Genomic DNA, 17,879 nt, shown 5'->3' on the forward strand with positions numbered 1-17,879 from the left:
TGCAGAAACAATCTACACAGGTTCTGTAAAATTAACTGAATAATAGAGGTTGGTAATTGGGAAAAATAGTGTAAAGTTTCGGCATTTCTTTTTGCATATCCATATCCTTTATGAAAACTGGGAAGCAGGCCAATACATCTGTATTACTTCTGAAGCAAAATGAAAAATAAATTAATATCAAGTGTACCTTTGTAAGAAAATGTTTTGATGACATCCAGCCTAGCATATTATTCTAATATTACTATATCTTTTGACTTTATCTTTGCTCTTCTCAATAAATACAGCATGAGGTTTTACTCATGTGGAATAATATAAAAAATGAGCCAAAATAAATGGTAAGACTGAAGTTAATGACAAAAACTTTAATTACTGCTTACCGGTTTGCAGTTCACAGTCTTGCCATTCATATCGATGGATGGTGGATTAAGAAAATCCCAATCCCGGCCTTTATTGTAGGTAATAAGAGTCATGACCTTCCCGTCTACTTTTTGATTAGCCAGAAAAACTCCCTTGACTCCACGCACCTAAAATAAGATTTTGACACATTTGATTTGATAGAAATGTCATTAAACAGTTGAGAAATAATTTGTTGAATCTGTATAAATACTTTATCAAGTGTTTATATTAAGAGCACATTTCATTAATTCATACTTTTCAAAGTAACATCTCTATATAAGGCAAAGTTGACTGACTCACTCACTCAGCAATAAAAATACTATTTCAGTTAAAAGACTGAAATTTGGGAGAATGATACATCTAGGGCTGTATGTATCAGCTAAGAAATAACATTTTGATATATTAATATTAAAAGATAGCTCCCCCATAATAGAAAAACTAAATAAACCAAAATTTTCTAAAAGCTTTGAGTGATTTGACTGAAATTTGGTGACATTGTAGAAAAAAACATGGCCCAATCTGTGTTTCTTTATTTGTCAGCAATAATTCTTTAGTGAGTTGGGTATTTTTAGGCCGCACTTCCTTTTTCGCCTCAGCTCTGACAACTTAATAATGCATCGAAATGAAGGGTGCAGGTCATGTAAATCAATGCCACCAGAAGAAGCTCACCACTGACAAAGCTGTAAAAGAAATTGGGCTAGCAGTGAGTGAAGAAGTGTAGCTGCCCTGCACAGGAAAAAAGAAATGGGGTGTTGAAAATGTGATGTGAAGTGGAAAAAACTAAGTTAGGTGAAGCTCAAATAAGATATCACTTGGCTTTCTTGAGTACACACAGCACTCCCTATTCTGTTGGGTTCAGTATAAAGTGCATACAAATTAAAGCCAAATTATATTGTTGAGCCAATGTATCTTATATATAAATATAAATCAAAGTTTAATCAGAGTATAGCATCAAGTCAATGAAATGTCTGAGCTATTGATCTGGCCAGTTAAGTAGTAGAGGGGGGTTGTTAATCAGTTTCAGCTGCTTTGGTGTTAATGAAATTAACAACAGGTGCACTAGAGGGGCAACAATGACACAACCCCCAAAGCAGGAATAGTTTAACAGGCAGAGGCCACTGAAATTTTTCCTCCTCATCTTTTCTGATTGCTTTTTCACTAGTTTTGCATTTGGCTATGGTCAGTGTCACTATTGGTAGCATGAGGCGATACCTGGACCCTACAGAGGTTGCACAGATAGTCCAACTTCCCCAGGATGGCACATCAATATGTGCCACTGCCGGAAGGTAGGCTGTGTTTCCTAGCACAGTCTCAAGGACATGGAGGAGATTCCAGGAGACAGGCAATTACTCTAGGAGAGCTGGACAGGGTCTAAGAAGATCCTTAACCCATCAGCAGGACTGGTATCTGCTCCTTTGGCCAAGAAGGAACAGGATGAGCACTTCCAGAGCCCTACAAAATGACCTCCAGTAGGCCACTGGTGTCAATATCTCTGACCAAACAATCAGAAACAGACTTCATGAGGGTGGCCTGAGGGCCTGACTTCCTCTAGTGAGCCCTGTGCTTACTGCTCAGCACCTTGGAGCTTGATTGGCATTTGCCATCAAATACCAGAATTGGCAGGTCCATCAACTGGCACCCTGTGCTTTTCACAGATGAGAACAGGTTCATCCTGAGCACGTGTGACAGACTTGAAAGGGTCTGGAGAAGCCATGGAGAACATTATGCTGCCTGTAACATCGTTCAGCATGACAGGTTTGGTGGTGGGTCAGTGATGGTCTGGGGAGGCATATCCATGGAGAGACACACAGACCTCTACAGGCTAGACAAAGGCACCTTGACTGCCATTAGGTATTGGGATGAAATCCTTGGATCCATTGTCAGACCCTATACTGGTGCAGTGGGTCCTGGGTTCCTCCTGGTGCATGACAATGCCTGGCCTCATGTGGTGAGAGTATGCAGGCAATTCCTGGAGGATGGAGGAATTGATACCATTGACTAGCCAGCACCCACACTTGCCTTACCTAAATCCAATAGAACACCTCTGGGACATTATGTTTTGGTCCATCCAATGCCACCAGGTTGCACCTCAGACTGTCCAGGAGCTCAGTGATGCCCTGGTCCAGATCTGGGAGGAGATCCCCCAGGACACCATCTGATGTCTCATTAGGAGCATGCCCCGCTGACATTGTCAGGCATGCATACAAGCATGTGAGGGCCATACAAACTACTGAGTATGACTTTGAGCTGCTGCAATGAAATTTTGGCAAAATGGACTAGCCTGCCGCATCATTTTTTTCACTTTGATTTTCGGGGGGTTTTTGAATTCAGCCTCTGTAGGTTGATAATTTCCATTTCCATAAAACAATGTGGCATCCTTTCATTCCTAACACATTACTCAGTCCATATGAGTATAGACAGATATCCAGCAGGAGTTTTCTTCCCATTGAGATCTGATGTGTTCCTTTCATTTTTTGAGCAGTTTATATATATATATATATATATATATATATATACATATACAGTATATCCATCCATGATCCAACCCACTATATCCTAACTGCAGGGTCACAGGGGTCTGCTGGAGCCAATCCCAGCCAACACAGGGCGCAAGGCAGGAAACAAACCCTGGGCAGGACGCCAGCCCATTGCAGTATATACACGCATATATATATATATATATATAGTAAGTAAGAAAATGGCGCTATATAGGCACCTGACCCGACACAGACTCACACCGGAGGCACGTATAAAACCAAACTGATTTTATTTTTCTTCACCTGTGGGGCACATCTTCCTCATGACCCCCACAGGCACAACACTGTCCCAAAACACAAAGCACTAAAGCAGAACACTCTCCTTTGGCACTACCACTCCTCTTCCAAGCTTTGTCCTCCTCCTCCCGACTCTGGACATTGAGTGGTGGCTGCTGGCCCCTTTTATAGTCCACCCAGAAGTGCTCCAGGTGGTTGACTGCCGAGTTCCGGCTGCACTTCTGGGTGTGGCGAATACACTGCCCATATGGGCTCAGGAGTCCCAGCTGCAGCACACCCTGGCAGCACCTGTGGGACCCAACAGGGCTGCACCCAATTCCAATTCCCATGGAACCCTATGGGAGACTGAGGCACCGCTCCAACCCAGGGGGCTGGCCATCTAGTGTCCAGGGGGAGGTATTGCACAGTCCAGGGCTGCTCCCCCTGAATATACCGGCACAATATATATATGTGCAATGCATATATATATATACTCTTCATAGAACATGGTTGAGGTGAGGGTTCTTGATGGCAAAATGCATGCAGTACTGTGAAGAAAATGTTATACCACAATGTGCCACAACAATCTGGTTTGAAACAAGTCAGTGCCAGTACAGTACACTGGTGCACTTCAAGACCTATGTAAAACACAAGCTGGGAGCAGCAGCATGCATTGGTCAGTTTAAACACTTGCACAGCTCACTAACGGGGTAACTCTCAGACAGAAAATAAAGGAGGTGAACATTGTACACAGTTCATGATATTATTTCTTTTCACTTGTTCTTTCCTCTACAGTGCTTATAATGATTGCATTGTTCATGTAAAATGTGCAGCTTGTATATGTCACTGCAGTATGTAATGAGTTATAGGAAACCAATGTATATATTGGTTTTGATTTAAACCCTCCAAATGTTTTTAAAGACAAAAAGAATATAGATGAGCTACATTCATATCTGTCTGAAGCTACTGCTTTTACAGGATCTGCTATGGGGTAAAATTATATTTATACCCACAATTCCCATTATTCTCTAAGAAAGAGTAGCTGATGCTGTCTTGCTCTCCCACAATTCTCTGTATCCTCATAATGGAAATCACAAGTTCAGAAAACAAATGTGTGAACAGAGGCTCACTGAACGTATTTATGCAAGATACTTCATTTGTACTGCTGTACTTTTCTTTTGTTTAAAGTGGATCCCAGGTTGGGTTTTAATAAATGCATAAACAAATGTCATATTATATAATGGTAAACATTATTGAAATAAATTAACATAACAGTTATAATTCTACAGATGTGTACAGATATAATTGTAATTGACAGTTTTTTCAATTAATTGTTTAGGAAACACCAATATGTCTAAAATTCTCAGAGGCACATTAGATGAGTGGTAGAACTGTACCAGGCTACTGTTCCCCTATTTAACAGGAGGGTACACTATTGTACTGCAAGTTGTGGCACTAAGGAGAAGTTTATGTTCACATGACCCAAATATGATAAATAACAACAATGAGCTCTAGAATGTTCCTGCTGCGTGCCTACAGTTAATTCAATTAAAATAACCTGACAATAAAGAAACAACATTAAAAAATAATTATTTGGGAAGTAAAAAGGCTGTAGTACAGTTTAGTTATACAGGGCAGCACAGTGATGCAATGGTTATCACAGCTGCCTTATGATTTCAGTCCCCCGTGTCTGAGTCCTGCACCTGGCTATCGTCCACATGGATTTTGCATATTCTTTCTACAGCAGCATTGATTTTCTTCTCTCATTCTCAAAAGATATGCCTGTCAGGTTAACTAAAAAGCTGCTTCCATATGAGTACAAATGTGTGTTTGTGTGAGTGGACCCTGTAGAGGACTGTTTCCTGCCTTGCACCTGTCCAGTGCTCTCAGGAAAGGTCTGATCCTCTAAAATTTTGAACTGGGTTAAGCATGTAGGTGAGTGCTATGCTATTTTCATCATACAGTAATCCCCATTAGCCTATCTCAGTGAATGTTTCTTCCATATTAAGCTCATTGACAATTGTAAGGCAGTTTTTGGCTGTGTGACAGAATTGTGTTCTACAATGGACTTACTTGTTTATCCTTGTATTATCAAAAAAGACTTTAGTGCCTCAAAACCCTGTACTGGGAAAAGCAGATGAACGTACAGAGCAGGTAGTAATTTTATATATTTTATTTGTAAGTAAATTATTATTATAATTCTAACATTACAAAAAATGTCATAGTTAATATGATAAATAAATTCCACTTTACACAGGGTTTATCTGAGTCATTTGCCAAATGTACGAGAGATTTTCAAAAAGTTTCAGTGCTTTTTTTTTAAACTTTATTAAGAAAATCAAAAACAAATTACATTACTTTTCTACATAGTCACCTTACTTTGCGATACAATTTTCCCAGTGTCATACTAACTTTTTAATGCCATCAGCAAAAGATATTTTTAGTTGAGCGCGTAGCCACTGATGCACCGCTGCTTTCACATCCGGGTTCTTTCTTCATTCCTCGTGGTCGTGGCTGTAGCTGGACATCTGAAGCGCTCTGTATCCTTCACACTAGTAGGGCCATTTTCAAACATTTCAATCCACTCATACACAACTCTATGTGAGAGAATTTTATCCCCATACTGAGCACACATGTGGAGATAAATTTGTGCTCCCAGCACACCTTCTGCCCACAAAAAGAGTATGAAAGACTGCTGTTCCTCTTTGGTGCAATTTATAAGTTTCACAGCCATCTTCACCAGAGGGTGGCAACTCTTATACTAAACTGCAAGGGCAGCCGGTTTGCCAGGCAGAACTAGTCACATGACACTCTCAGACACGACCAATTACTACTCCTCCCGCCTTCACCGCTTCCAACGAAAATATATATAAAAAAAAAGATCTGACTGCGCCTATCACTGCACAATCTGACCATACCCTTAGGAAATCCCATTAAAACAAACACCCTATATTACCTTAGCTTAAATAAATTGACATGAAAGTAAAAAAATATAAGACATCACATATGGAAACTCAGCAGGTCTCCATTGTACTTTATTAAAAGAATCGCAATTAAAGTCATTTAAGGATAGCAAGTTAGATGATGGTGTTGTTAAAATAAAAATGGATTAAAAAATGCACCATTGTACCTCCAAAATGTCTATCAGCACGTTTTCCTCTGGCTGTTTTGTGCTTCTGACGTTTTCAAGTACGATTGAGTAGTAGACACCCTGCGGGTCTGACTGGTAGAGGTTGTAAGTGTCCGTCTGGTACCATTCTTGAAGTGCAAGAAATACCTGGCTTTCATCGGTGCTGACGATCTGCACATCCTATCATAAAGAGAAAAAAAATTTGAAAGCATGTCAAACAATATACACTTGTTTTAAAAACTTTAAATAGATAATTCATTGCATTTTTTTGTTTATAACTATGTCATATCAGAGTAATTAGCCATTGAGAATGTTAACTATTCTTGATGAATATCTAATTCATTACATACATCACATTGTAGGACACAAATAGTTTTGAACATATACAATGAATGGCATAATGATGTGGATCAACATGATTTATGACCGAAGGTGTGCTGGATCTACAAAAAATTCAAAAAGCATTGTTTATTCACCTTAGAAGCGGCAAGGGAAAATTAGTACAAAGCTTTATGCCAAAAGAAAAGAAGGAAGGATGAATGGCTACAATATCTTATTTCCATTAATCAATGCATCCTTTTAAACCAATAGAGAGTATGTTAGGACCTAAGGGGAAGAAACAAATTGCTGATCTTCACACTTCCAAAGCAGAGATTGTAGCACAGTTCATTATCAGTTATTTTCATTCTGCTCTTTGTGGTGAGAATCGCATTGGCAACAATGCAAACCAGGCCACTTTTTCCTAGCAATTTCATCAGACTAGGACTGCAGGCAGGGCCAGACTGGGAAGCTTATTCAGGCTGGGAATCCCAAGTTTAAGCCATGCCACTCAATTTACATCACTTTTCTTGTACAGGCACAGACTCAAAAAACCAACAAACACCATTTTGTCTTGGAATTTTTTATGAATGAGGAGACAGTAGATTCAGCTTTCACACATATATTTCACTTTTAAATATTAGTCTCAAGACAACTTCTGATGAAGTGTGGAACAACACTACATAAATGTAAACACTTCATAAATAAATAAACCACGTAGTTCTATATTTATATCAAAACAAATGTGCAAAAAGGACTGAACCACAAAAAGTAGTTGTCAGTGGAATCCACAGTGCACAGATTATGTTTGCAGTTTTAACTGTGAGTCGAGCCGCTGTAAGTGTCTGGATGGTAATGCTGAATATTCTTCCACAAAGTTTGAAGTGTTGGTCAAAAAAGACCACTTTGAATTTCTTCAATAGACAAATAACTCAAAAAATGTCTCAGGGTCACAAAATTCTGTCAAGCATTTTTTAAAGAATGCACTTAGTAAACAAAAAACTATGAAACATTTCGTGTAGCCTATTCAGTCACTCTATCATCATAGTGCTAAAGCTCAACTGTCAGAGCACGAGAGACACACTTTAAAAATATTAAAATAAAGTAAAAACAAGACACGTTCATTAACAAACTAATCATAAAATAAAGATCAACAGGTACATTTAAAAACACAGATCATTCCATTCACATACGTGTTTCATTAATAAAAAAATTAAATAAAACATTTTGTGTAGCCTACTCAGTCACTCTGAGGGAAGAAGGAAACGTTAAAAATGAAATGTGACCATACACTACACTTCCTTAAAATTTGAAACAAAAATAAAACAAAATAAATACACGGTAACAAATACCAAAACCCATACAACATCCAAACATAATTCAAAGTATATTATAAACTTTTAAATATATAAATAACTTAATATAACTTAATATATAACTTTAATCACAAAAGCACCAGACATACGCGCCTCTCATCACATCGGTCCTATTTAACTGTCACAGCGTGAGACGCACACAAAGTCAAAACTTGACTTGAACAAAAACAAGAAACCATCCAACCAGAACCCAGAAAAGAAACCTCCAACGTTAAACCGAAAGGCTTTGTGCCCACTACAGAGCAATAAAGCATGTTAATTTTCCAGTATAATAACATTATATAATTTCACCATTAGTTTAATTCACTGGTTGCTCTGAATGCCGGGCCAGGCCAGGCAGCAGGCCACTGGGAAAGCTCCCGCTGATTGTAAACATCATTCTGGCTCTGACTTCAGGACTCACAGAAACTCTTAGGCTACTCGTGAGATAACGTGTCCTGGGTCTGTCCCCACAGTCTTCTACTTGTGGGCAGTGTATGGTGCACGCCCTACACAGCAGCAACAGCAGGATTTCTTAAAAGGGTGGGCCTAAAGTAGTCATGAGTGGGCCTAATGTTATTGTTTTTATTTTTAATTACACATTTATTTAAAGAAAATAATTTTAGTAGTCCAGTTATAACAACATAAACAGGGTCATCATCTTTTTTTTTTTGCACCTCTAGTTTTAGTGATTTTAGTTAACTGTAATTTAAATCCACTTACAAACAGTGACAATAAAATGACTCCTAACTTTTAATGATACATGTGAGATGCCAGGCCAGCCCATTCCACTGCAAAACTGATACATGGTGTCTGTTATAATTTTGATCAGTAGCATTCTATAACTGCATCCAGATTAATTACCATTTTTGGCATTCCTTGTCATTTGTGTATTTACAAAGCACTGCCCCATGCATTTTATGACTCATGTCTTGAATATGTCTGATATGTGTGTTTCCAACCTCTGAATCTACAAATAAATCTGTCCTCAGTGAGATTACCATTTAAATTGCATCTTTAGATATCCCACCATCCTGTTATCTGTTGTACTAATAAGCTGCAATACTACTCATCTTACTAACTCTAACAGAAGTTGGAAACTTCAGTAGCGATTGACTTGGTGGCTTATGAATATCAGACTAATCCGCGACCTAAACTATCCTATTTGCCATTTAGCACCGGTGTGATTGTAGACTTTCTAGCTTACTCAGTAGTGACTTGGTAGCAAACCGATTACTAAAGTTAGCACAGCCAGTGGCAGAGTTTCGATTCACTTGTCATTGAGGCATCACCAAAATTTTCAGTCCTGACATTAGATGCGTTTGCAGGTCTGGTCGTTTTCTTTGGCTAATAAAACCCAAAATGGATTGTTTGTTAAAACAATAACTTGTTTTGTTCTTGTTTCTCTCCAATGACATCTACCTACACAACTAGTACATTCTCTAAGTCACTACTTGATAGCCTTCTGTTAATGTCAGATGTTTTTGAGTGATTGTGATTGGCAAAATGTAAAGCCAATCTTATTTTTCAAAATCTTTCTATGTAGATGTACACTGTTATATCGTTATCCATATACAGATATTTTAATCAAGGGAGATGTAAATGGTAATAAAACTGACCCTGAGCTCTGATCCCAAGGATTATGTGAGAAGACAATATCCCCACAGGATATACAGTGTACCAAATGGCAAAAATAAAACAAAAACAAAAAAAAAGTGTCCAGCAGAACTAAATTGTTTTTATTCATAATCTGTATGAATATTTTTGCATAACACAATATGTTATATTCTAGGATTATTTTGATATCGTTGTCATTATTTTGGTGATGTCATCACAGTGTCATTTTATCTTCTTCTTTGTTTAGATGGTAGTTTCCATCTTCTGACTATTTCTTCATGGCCATGTTGTTTATGCTTGTTAAGCCCATTGCAGGTCACATGATATATTGAGTCATTACTAAGATGGCAACATACAGCCCATAGTGACCAAGTTTTTGGATATAAAAGAAAAACTCTCTGGTGAACAAATTCAGTTGTTTTACTTAGGGAAATAAATGATTAAGTTATGGTTGAGGACCTTTGTGCTACCATTTCTGTCTTTCATTTTGGGTTTGTCTATCGGCATTTCATCTTTTGATATGACCAACGCCTGCCTTTTTGATTCACCTTTCACTTAAGCTTGAACAAAAAAGACAAAACAAGAATTTGATTGCTAGCCAGGGGAGGAACCCAGGCTGAAACAAACCTCCTTTATGATATCAGAGGCTAACTTTAAAACTGATTCATTGAAGGTGAATGACTGCTCTGGAACAACAACTTTGACGAACAACAGAAAACCAACAATATCTGACTGACAGAGAACATTAGTCAGTGATTATTTGCTGTTGAATGAACGCACAACTTCCAGTGTAGTTTGACTATTCTTTCTTTCTGGTACTTGTGCACAGGTCTGAAGGCAGAATAGAGACTTCTGGGCTTCAGATGGTTATTTTATATAATTGTGTTTTTCAAAAAAGTGCCTCTTTTCTTTCGTATGCAGTCTGTGATGTACATGTAGCTTTGTAAGCAAACATGTAATTTTTCTTTTTACGTCATAAATTAAAAAAGATATTTCATGCTTATATATATATATATATATATATATATATATTTATAAGCCAACAGCCTTTAAGCTTTCTAGTAGTTCAGAGTCTTTTGCTTAACACCTCACTATTTACTTATCAAAGACAATTGTTTTAATATATTTTACACTTCAGTTCACTTATGTTTCTGACCTCCGTGCTTAACATAAAAAAAATCACAAAGATACAGATTTTATAAAATTGCAATGCTTTTAGTAAAGTTTGACTATTTGGCATTTTATTTTTAACTTTATCATCCATGTCTTTCTTAAATTTTTTACATCATCATACAGGTATATAAACTGGAACAAAAAGCTATTTAGGCACCAGCAATTCATGATGAATGTTAACAGTGTGTTGAATGTGCAGAGTGGGAGAATGTTAATACAAGTACAGTTAAGAGATGTTTAAAGTTAAGATTATTTTTTTGAGAAGTCCATATAGATAATATGACAAGTGAAGATTTTATTCAGTTGTGAACTGTTCACTCTGCGGTGTAACAGAAAATCACATGAATGCTTTCTGCACATAATGTAAAAGATTGATTAGCATCAAAATGCCTTTAAAAATGGCTAGTGAACAAGTGCATGGCAGTTAATTCTTTCATCCTGTTTTTCACAAGGTTAGTGATCCCTCTGCACTGAATATCTGAAATTACATGAAGTATTATTTAATGATGTCTGTCACATATATTGTGAGGAATATTTACTGTTTAAATATGTTAAAGATATAAAAAAGGAAAATGTTTATATGTTAAAAATATTTCAGCAGAAGTATTTGAAATTGTGTTGCAAAAGTAGGCAGAAACATTACATTTCTTTTTGGAGGTTGAATATAAAGAAGAATACCAAAATACAAAGAATAAACATATTAACTTCTGATAATCTTTTTAATTTTTACAAGATATTACTTTACACTCATTGATACTGAATAGCATAGATTGGAGAATTTAAACACACTCATACATTCATTTCTGAATTTTTTGTTTTTTTTTTCATACCATTTTTATAGTGTGCCTTTCACAGACAAGCACTGCACACACTCACAAATGTATGCCAAATAATATTCAGTAAAATATAAAAAACATAATATGCACATACTGTACAAATATATAGTACATATTATAAATATAGACATACAATATAATCATTGTAAAACTCCTCAAGTCTTAAAATTGGTAATCCTATTCATCCATCCATCCATTACCAGTTGCACTTAAAAAAATGTAACCAAACAGCAAAGAAGCATAAAGCTACTAGAGACAGTGCCAGAGCATCACAGGTGACATTTACACTCACATCTGGACTCACTCATATGGAACTGGTCCCAGACCCACACTTCTTTGGCATTTGGAAGAAAATCTGGAGAAAACCCAGAGTATCAGATCCCCCACAGCCACATTAAGGACATGAACACATCTTAAACACAATGGCTGGGTTTGGGATTCCAACTCAAGCTGGGAGACACTTTATGGGCTGGAAGAAATGTGTTTCCACTGTACTCTAACATTTTCTTCTCTATCCACTTGCAGACCATCTGAAGAACCTGCTTCCTAGAAAACATCACGTCCATTTCTGGTCTCCATGAACCAGCCTCTCAAAGACGTTATCTCCACCTCTGGTTCCATTAAGCCCTCTTCTTACTTTCTGCCAGCTATAAAATGGCTATCATACCTCCCATGCCTCATTTCTGTTTTGGACTTGCGTCTGTAAAGACATTGCTGTTTTTCTTCTATTTTGCCTTTACTACCAAGTGTATGGTGTGGCTACCCCAAATGTTTTTCTGGGTTCTCTCTTTTTATTTTACACTGGTTAACATTCTCTCTAATATTTAGGTCATTAAATTCCGTTCTTGTGGTACTGCTCGTGGCCATTATCTTCTTTAAAATGATTTTCTTGTCATTGTTCTTGATTACAGTGTTTACTATTTTGCCCATCATTAATGGCTTCCTGTGTGAAGGACTCACCTCCTATGACAGCCTGCATTACCTTAGTGACACTAAAGCCTTGTCCTCATATATGTTCTTACAGTCCATCTCAGTTAATATTTGAAAATGTATACTTAAGATAAGCTCATTTGTTAAAGTATAGCTTAACAAACTAAATGTGCTTTCACTTAACCTTTATTATCAATATTTCCGGGCCAAAGGAAATTTGGGGTCTAAACCATGTTTTCATTTAAAAAAAGGAAACAGGCTCACACTGACAGAATCACAGAAATGGAAAAATGTGGAAACGTATGCATATTTATACAAAGCAAAGTATTAAGCAGTATCAGATGTGAAGGTCTATGCCTATCCATGCAAGAATGTTTTTATTTCTTTTAAATTAATGAATTACAGAACACAAGACTTTTTCATGTAGGGCTGCAAATGTTTCATTGTGTTATTTTTCATAATCTACACATTTTCTTTCTGATACACGCTATATTAATTTACATTTATTTAACCAAACACCCCAGCATGTCTATATTCCGCGAGCATTTGTATCTGATGTAATTTAACTCTAAAATATAATCTATTACCATTTTATTCAGTTATATTTTTTATCTGATTATTTTTGCTTTAACATAATTATTCCAAACTAGGATAACTAAAGTTGACCTACTTTGTCATTTTCCCAGTATCACACTTTTACAGAAAACATTGCTATCAGTGTGGTCACCATGATACTTTTATGTAAAGGAACTCTAAGAGCAAAGTCTGTGACCAGAGAGAAATCTAATATGCTTGTCTGTTCCTTCTCCAGCGATGTGGTCAGCTTTGAGTAAGACTTGGATCATTAAACTCAGTCATGGCTCCAAACACAGGAAAACCAATAAAAGGGGTTCCCGACCATTCATACTTGGGAGGGACAGAGAGAAGAAAAAGTGAAATTATCCTTTGGAAAGGAAAGATTGGCCATGTTTCTGCTGGCAGTCCATCAGTGTGGCTAAGTAGAAAAAATAAATGTGGAACTACTGATTCCCACTTTTCTGTCTCCACTGAAATTTTTTTGATAGTGTATTTTATGACACTTACTCACAAATGTTTTTGACTAAAGATCATATGGAAGACCACCTAGGGCCAACAGTTTCCTATTAGCATAAATACCATGTTACAATTACCACACTTATTTTACTTTATGTATTTATGGGGGAAAAACCAATACAAATCCATGTATTCTAGACTTGTATTTCGTAATCTTCAATATCAACCATTATGATCAGCTTTGAAGACAGAGTAACAATGGGCAGACCGATAGCATTGACGTAGCAGAAGTCATGTGTAGATCACTGGCACCATTGAATTAAAGCATTGCATTTGTTGGTATGCTTTCATAGTTAGCCTAAATCAGATTTATGAGAGAGTTACATGCAGTGATGGGAGATTGGTTAGGCAGGAGAGAGACTGTTAGCTTGAAAAAATGACAAAAGAGATGAGAAAGAGGGTACAGGTGCTACAAGTGAATACTGTACTAGCATAGTGGAGACTACAAGTATAGGTCGGTTGTGGCCTCACAAGATGCTCAGTGGTTGTTGTTTCAGAGCTGTTCTCTATGGCACTAACAGTGCAGATGTTCATTTACGGGACTGGAGATTGTCCAGCAACCTGTGTGACGATAAATACATAAACAAATTATATTACAGACTAATCTATTAGAATGTTTTAAACTTCACTTTGCACAGCTTCTATGAGAGTCATCTTCCTGAGGAGGGCCTGGCTTTGTCCTGCTGTAAGGTCAGAGGTTTAGTTTAGAAATAAAATTGCATGAGCCATTTAGGAATGACAGCCATTTTGGGTTGATTTGTTTCAGACCTAGTTCAGTAAAACTTGACTTGCTTGTATGGAATGTTATTTGATTTTAATAAAAAAAAAGGAATGACAGACATTTTTCTGCATATATTAAAAAAGTACAAAGACATTTAACTGACAAGCTGTTCCATAACCAAGTGTGAGCAGGTCCCTCATTATTTCATGAACTATTAAGCAGGTAAAGGGTCTGTAGATTATTCCAAGTGTGGAATTTGCACTTGGAAGCTGTCACTGTGAACTCTCAATATAAGGTCCAAAGAGCTACCCATGCAAGTAAAAACAGGCCGTCATTTGGCAGAGAAAACAAAACAAATCTTTTAGAAAGATAGCAGAAACACAAGGAGTGGTCAAATAAACCATTTGGTACATTCTTAAAAAGAAGGAACACCCGGGTCAACTCAGCAATACCAGAATACCAGAAGGTCTGGAAAACCACAGAAGACAACTGTGCTGGATGATTGCAGAATTCTGTCTTTGGTGAAAAAGAACCCCTTCAAAACATTTAGCCAAACCAAGAACACTCTCTGGGAGGTGGGCCTATCATTGCTAAAGTCTACAGTACAATCAAGAGAAGACTTCATGAACATAAAGACAGAGGGTTTACCATAAGGTACAAACCACTGGTAAATCACAAGCATACGAAGGACAGTGTAGACTTTGCCAGAAAACATTTTTGAAAGCCTGTCCAGTTCTGGAATAACTTTCTTTGGACAAAGGAAACTAAGATCTACTGTATATAATGTTGGAAAGAGACGAGTAAGGAGAAGAGAAAAAACAGCTCATGATTTGATGAATACCACATCATCTGTGAAACATGGTGGATCAATTTTATGGCATGATCATGCATGGCTGCAAATGTAAGTTAGTCACTAGTGTTTATTGATGATATGCCTGCTGGCAGAAGCATCATGATGAATTCTGAAGTGTACAGGGTTATACTATCTGCTCAGATTCAAATAAATGCTGCAAAACAGATAAGGACGATGTTTCACGATAAAGTTAGACAATCAGCCAAAACATACTGCGATAGCAAACCAAGTGCTTTTGTTTTTTTTTATATATTTTTATTGATTTTACTTGAAGCAAATAACATTCCATACAGTCAAGTCAAACTTAACAAACCAAAAGACAACCCCCACCAAAGAGAAAAAGTGGAGAACCAACAACCAGAGCAAATCTTTAATGGCAGCAAGAAAGGAATAGTATCCTTTTTGATATAGATGCTTATTCTAAAATGTTATTGATTAGATTCTGCCATACTTTAAAAAGATTTTGAACAGATCCTCTAAGAGAGAATTTCATTTTTTCCAATTTCAAATAGTATAGAACATCAGTTACCCACTTTATAAAAGGTAGGCTGGGATTTTTCCTGTTGAGCAAGGTAAGCCTACATGCTAGTTATGTGGTTTAGGCAAACACAATTAATTTGTCCTTCTCCACTTTAAACCTATCTGGGAGTACACCAAACACAGCTGTTAATGGGTTAGGAGTGACTGTAACACCAAGACTGTCTGAGACGCATTCAAAGATTTTGATACAGAATGATCTTATTAATTTTGGTGCACATCTAAAACATGTAGTCCAGTGTGGCAGAAGCTAGACTGTAACATTTGCAGGTAGGATCTTGCTCTGGATACATTTTAGATATGATATAAATGCACTCAATAGAAGATTTTAAGTTGAATGATTGAATGCTTTGCGCATTTGGAGCTGGAGTATATTCTATCCATAGCTGCCTTTCACTCCTTTTCTGATGTAACCCAAATACTTTTCAATGCAAAATAGAGAAATATTCTTCAAAGGCCAAGTCAATCAACTAACCTCGTTCCAAATGGACATGCATTTCACATGCTGAAGACTAAACAGATGTCAGAAAGTCCAACAAACAAGCAGCACCTGAAGACAACTGCAGTAATAAAGGCCTGGCAAAGCATCAGCGGGGTGAAAAGCCAGCACTTGGAGAAGGCCATGGGTTCCAGACTTCAAGCAGTCGTTGACTGAAAAGGATTTTCAGGCAAATATTGAAAATGATTATTATATTTATGATTACACTAGTGGGAGGCCTGGTGGCGCAGTGGGTAGTGCTGCCACCTCGCAGTTAGGAGACCCGGGTTCGTTTCTCTGGTCCTCCCTGCGTGGAGTTTGCATGTTCTCCCCGTGTCTGCATGGGTTTCCTCCAGGTACTCCGGTTTCCTCCTGCAGTCCAAAGACATGCAGGTTAGGTGCATTGGCAATTCTAAATTGTCCCTAGTGTGTGCTTGGTGTGTGGGTGTATGTGTGCCCTGCGGTGGGCTGGCACCCTGCCCGGGGTTTGTTTCCTGCCTTGCGCCCTGTGTTGGCTGGGATTGGCTCCAGCAGACCCCCGTGACCCTGTAGTTGGGATATAGCGGGTTGGATGATGGGTGGATGGATTATGCTAGTTTGTCCAAATACAAATTTGAGCCCTTGAAAATCATGGGACCATGTATAAAAATGTCCATCTTTTCTAAACAGTTCATACTATACTTTTGTTAAACCACTTGAATTAAAGCTGAAAGTCTATACTTCAATCACATTTTGACTGCTTTGTTTCAAATCCAATGTGGTGGTGTTTTTTGGATCTGACTGTAGCACTATGATGAAAAATGCACAGCAAGTGCATACAGTACTGTCATTTGCACACATCAAACAGATTCTTATCTACATGTCTCCCTAAGATAATAAAAATTTAAATTTGACTTATATATGATTCATACTCTTGTATAAAGATATACAAATAAAGACTGATGAACTGTCCGCAACTGGCATTCACGCTGAGGGTTAATACTACCCTGTAATGAATGGTGAAGAATTGGGCATTGGTACTTGTCACATTGCATTGAATTAGGAGCACTGATAAATGGATGGACAGATTACTAAAAGTAAGATTTCACAACCAGCATGCACATAAATATAGGATCAATACATCTATAGTATGTGGCACTAATGTATCACTGTGTCACTGAAAATGAACTGGCATAAGGGATATATAAAATGACATACCACAGTGGAAAAAAATACTATCAGGCTGTAATGATAGGATAACAAGAGCAGCTAAATAACTATCTAATAAGTTTAACTGTAGCTTTCTGCACATGCTCCCAACCACTACCTCTCTCTCTGTAATATCTTTATTCACTTCCTTGACCTGCATGTTGTTAAATTTCAAATTATAGTTTTAAAATATAGGCACGTTGGGAGTGCAGTGATTAGTAGAGTTCAGATCTTGGCACAACCTCTTCTTATGAGTTTTTATACTTGTGTTTTCTTTGCAAGGCTAAAAGTTAAATAGAAAACTCTAAATCAACCAATCAATTTAAAAGCCAAGGTGCCCTGTCATGGACTGGTGCACCATCCGGGGTCAATTCCTATTTTACACCCAATGGTGGAGAAATGGACTGCAGCCTCCACAACCTGAAATTCATTTATGCCATTTTGATAATTAATAGCAAGTCAAAGCTTTAACCTGGACTCATTGACAAAGTCATTTTGTTGT

At 37.4% G+C, this 17,879-nt stretch overlaps 1 protein-coding gene across 1 annotated transcript in view; it reads right to left on the reverse strand.

Moving 5' to 3' along the window:
* sorcs2 (sortilin-related VPS10 domain containing receptor 2) overlaps positions 1–17,879 on the reverse strand; it is a 1,110,734-nt gene that overhangs the window by 82,201 nt on the left and 1,010,654 nt on the right. Inside the window, exons 9-10 of the mRNA XM_039751427.1 lie at positions 6,280–6,459; positions 378–524 (exon numbers count right to left, since the gene is read on the reverse strand). Of these exons, the coding sequence (XP_039607361.1) occupies positions 378–524; positions 6,280–6,459 (327 nt within the window). The remainder of the gene's footprint in view (positions 1–377; positions 525–6,279; positions 6,460–17,879) is intronic.

This window comes from Polypterus senegalus, chromosome 4, assembly GCF_016835505.1.
Source record: "Polypterus senegalus isolate Bchr_013 chromosome 4, ASM1683550v1, whole genome shotgun sequence".
NCBI classification, from domain to species: domain Eukaryota; kingdom Metazoa; phylum Chordata; class Cladistia; order Polypteriformes; family Polypteridae; genus Polypterus; species Polypterus senegalus.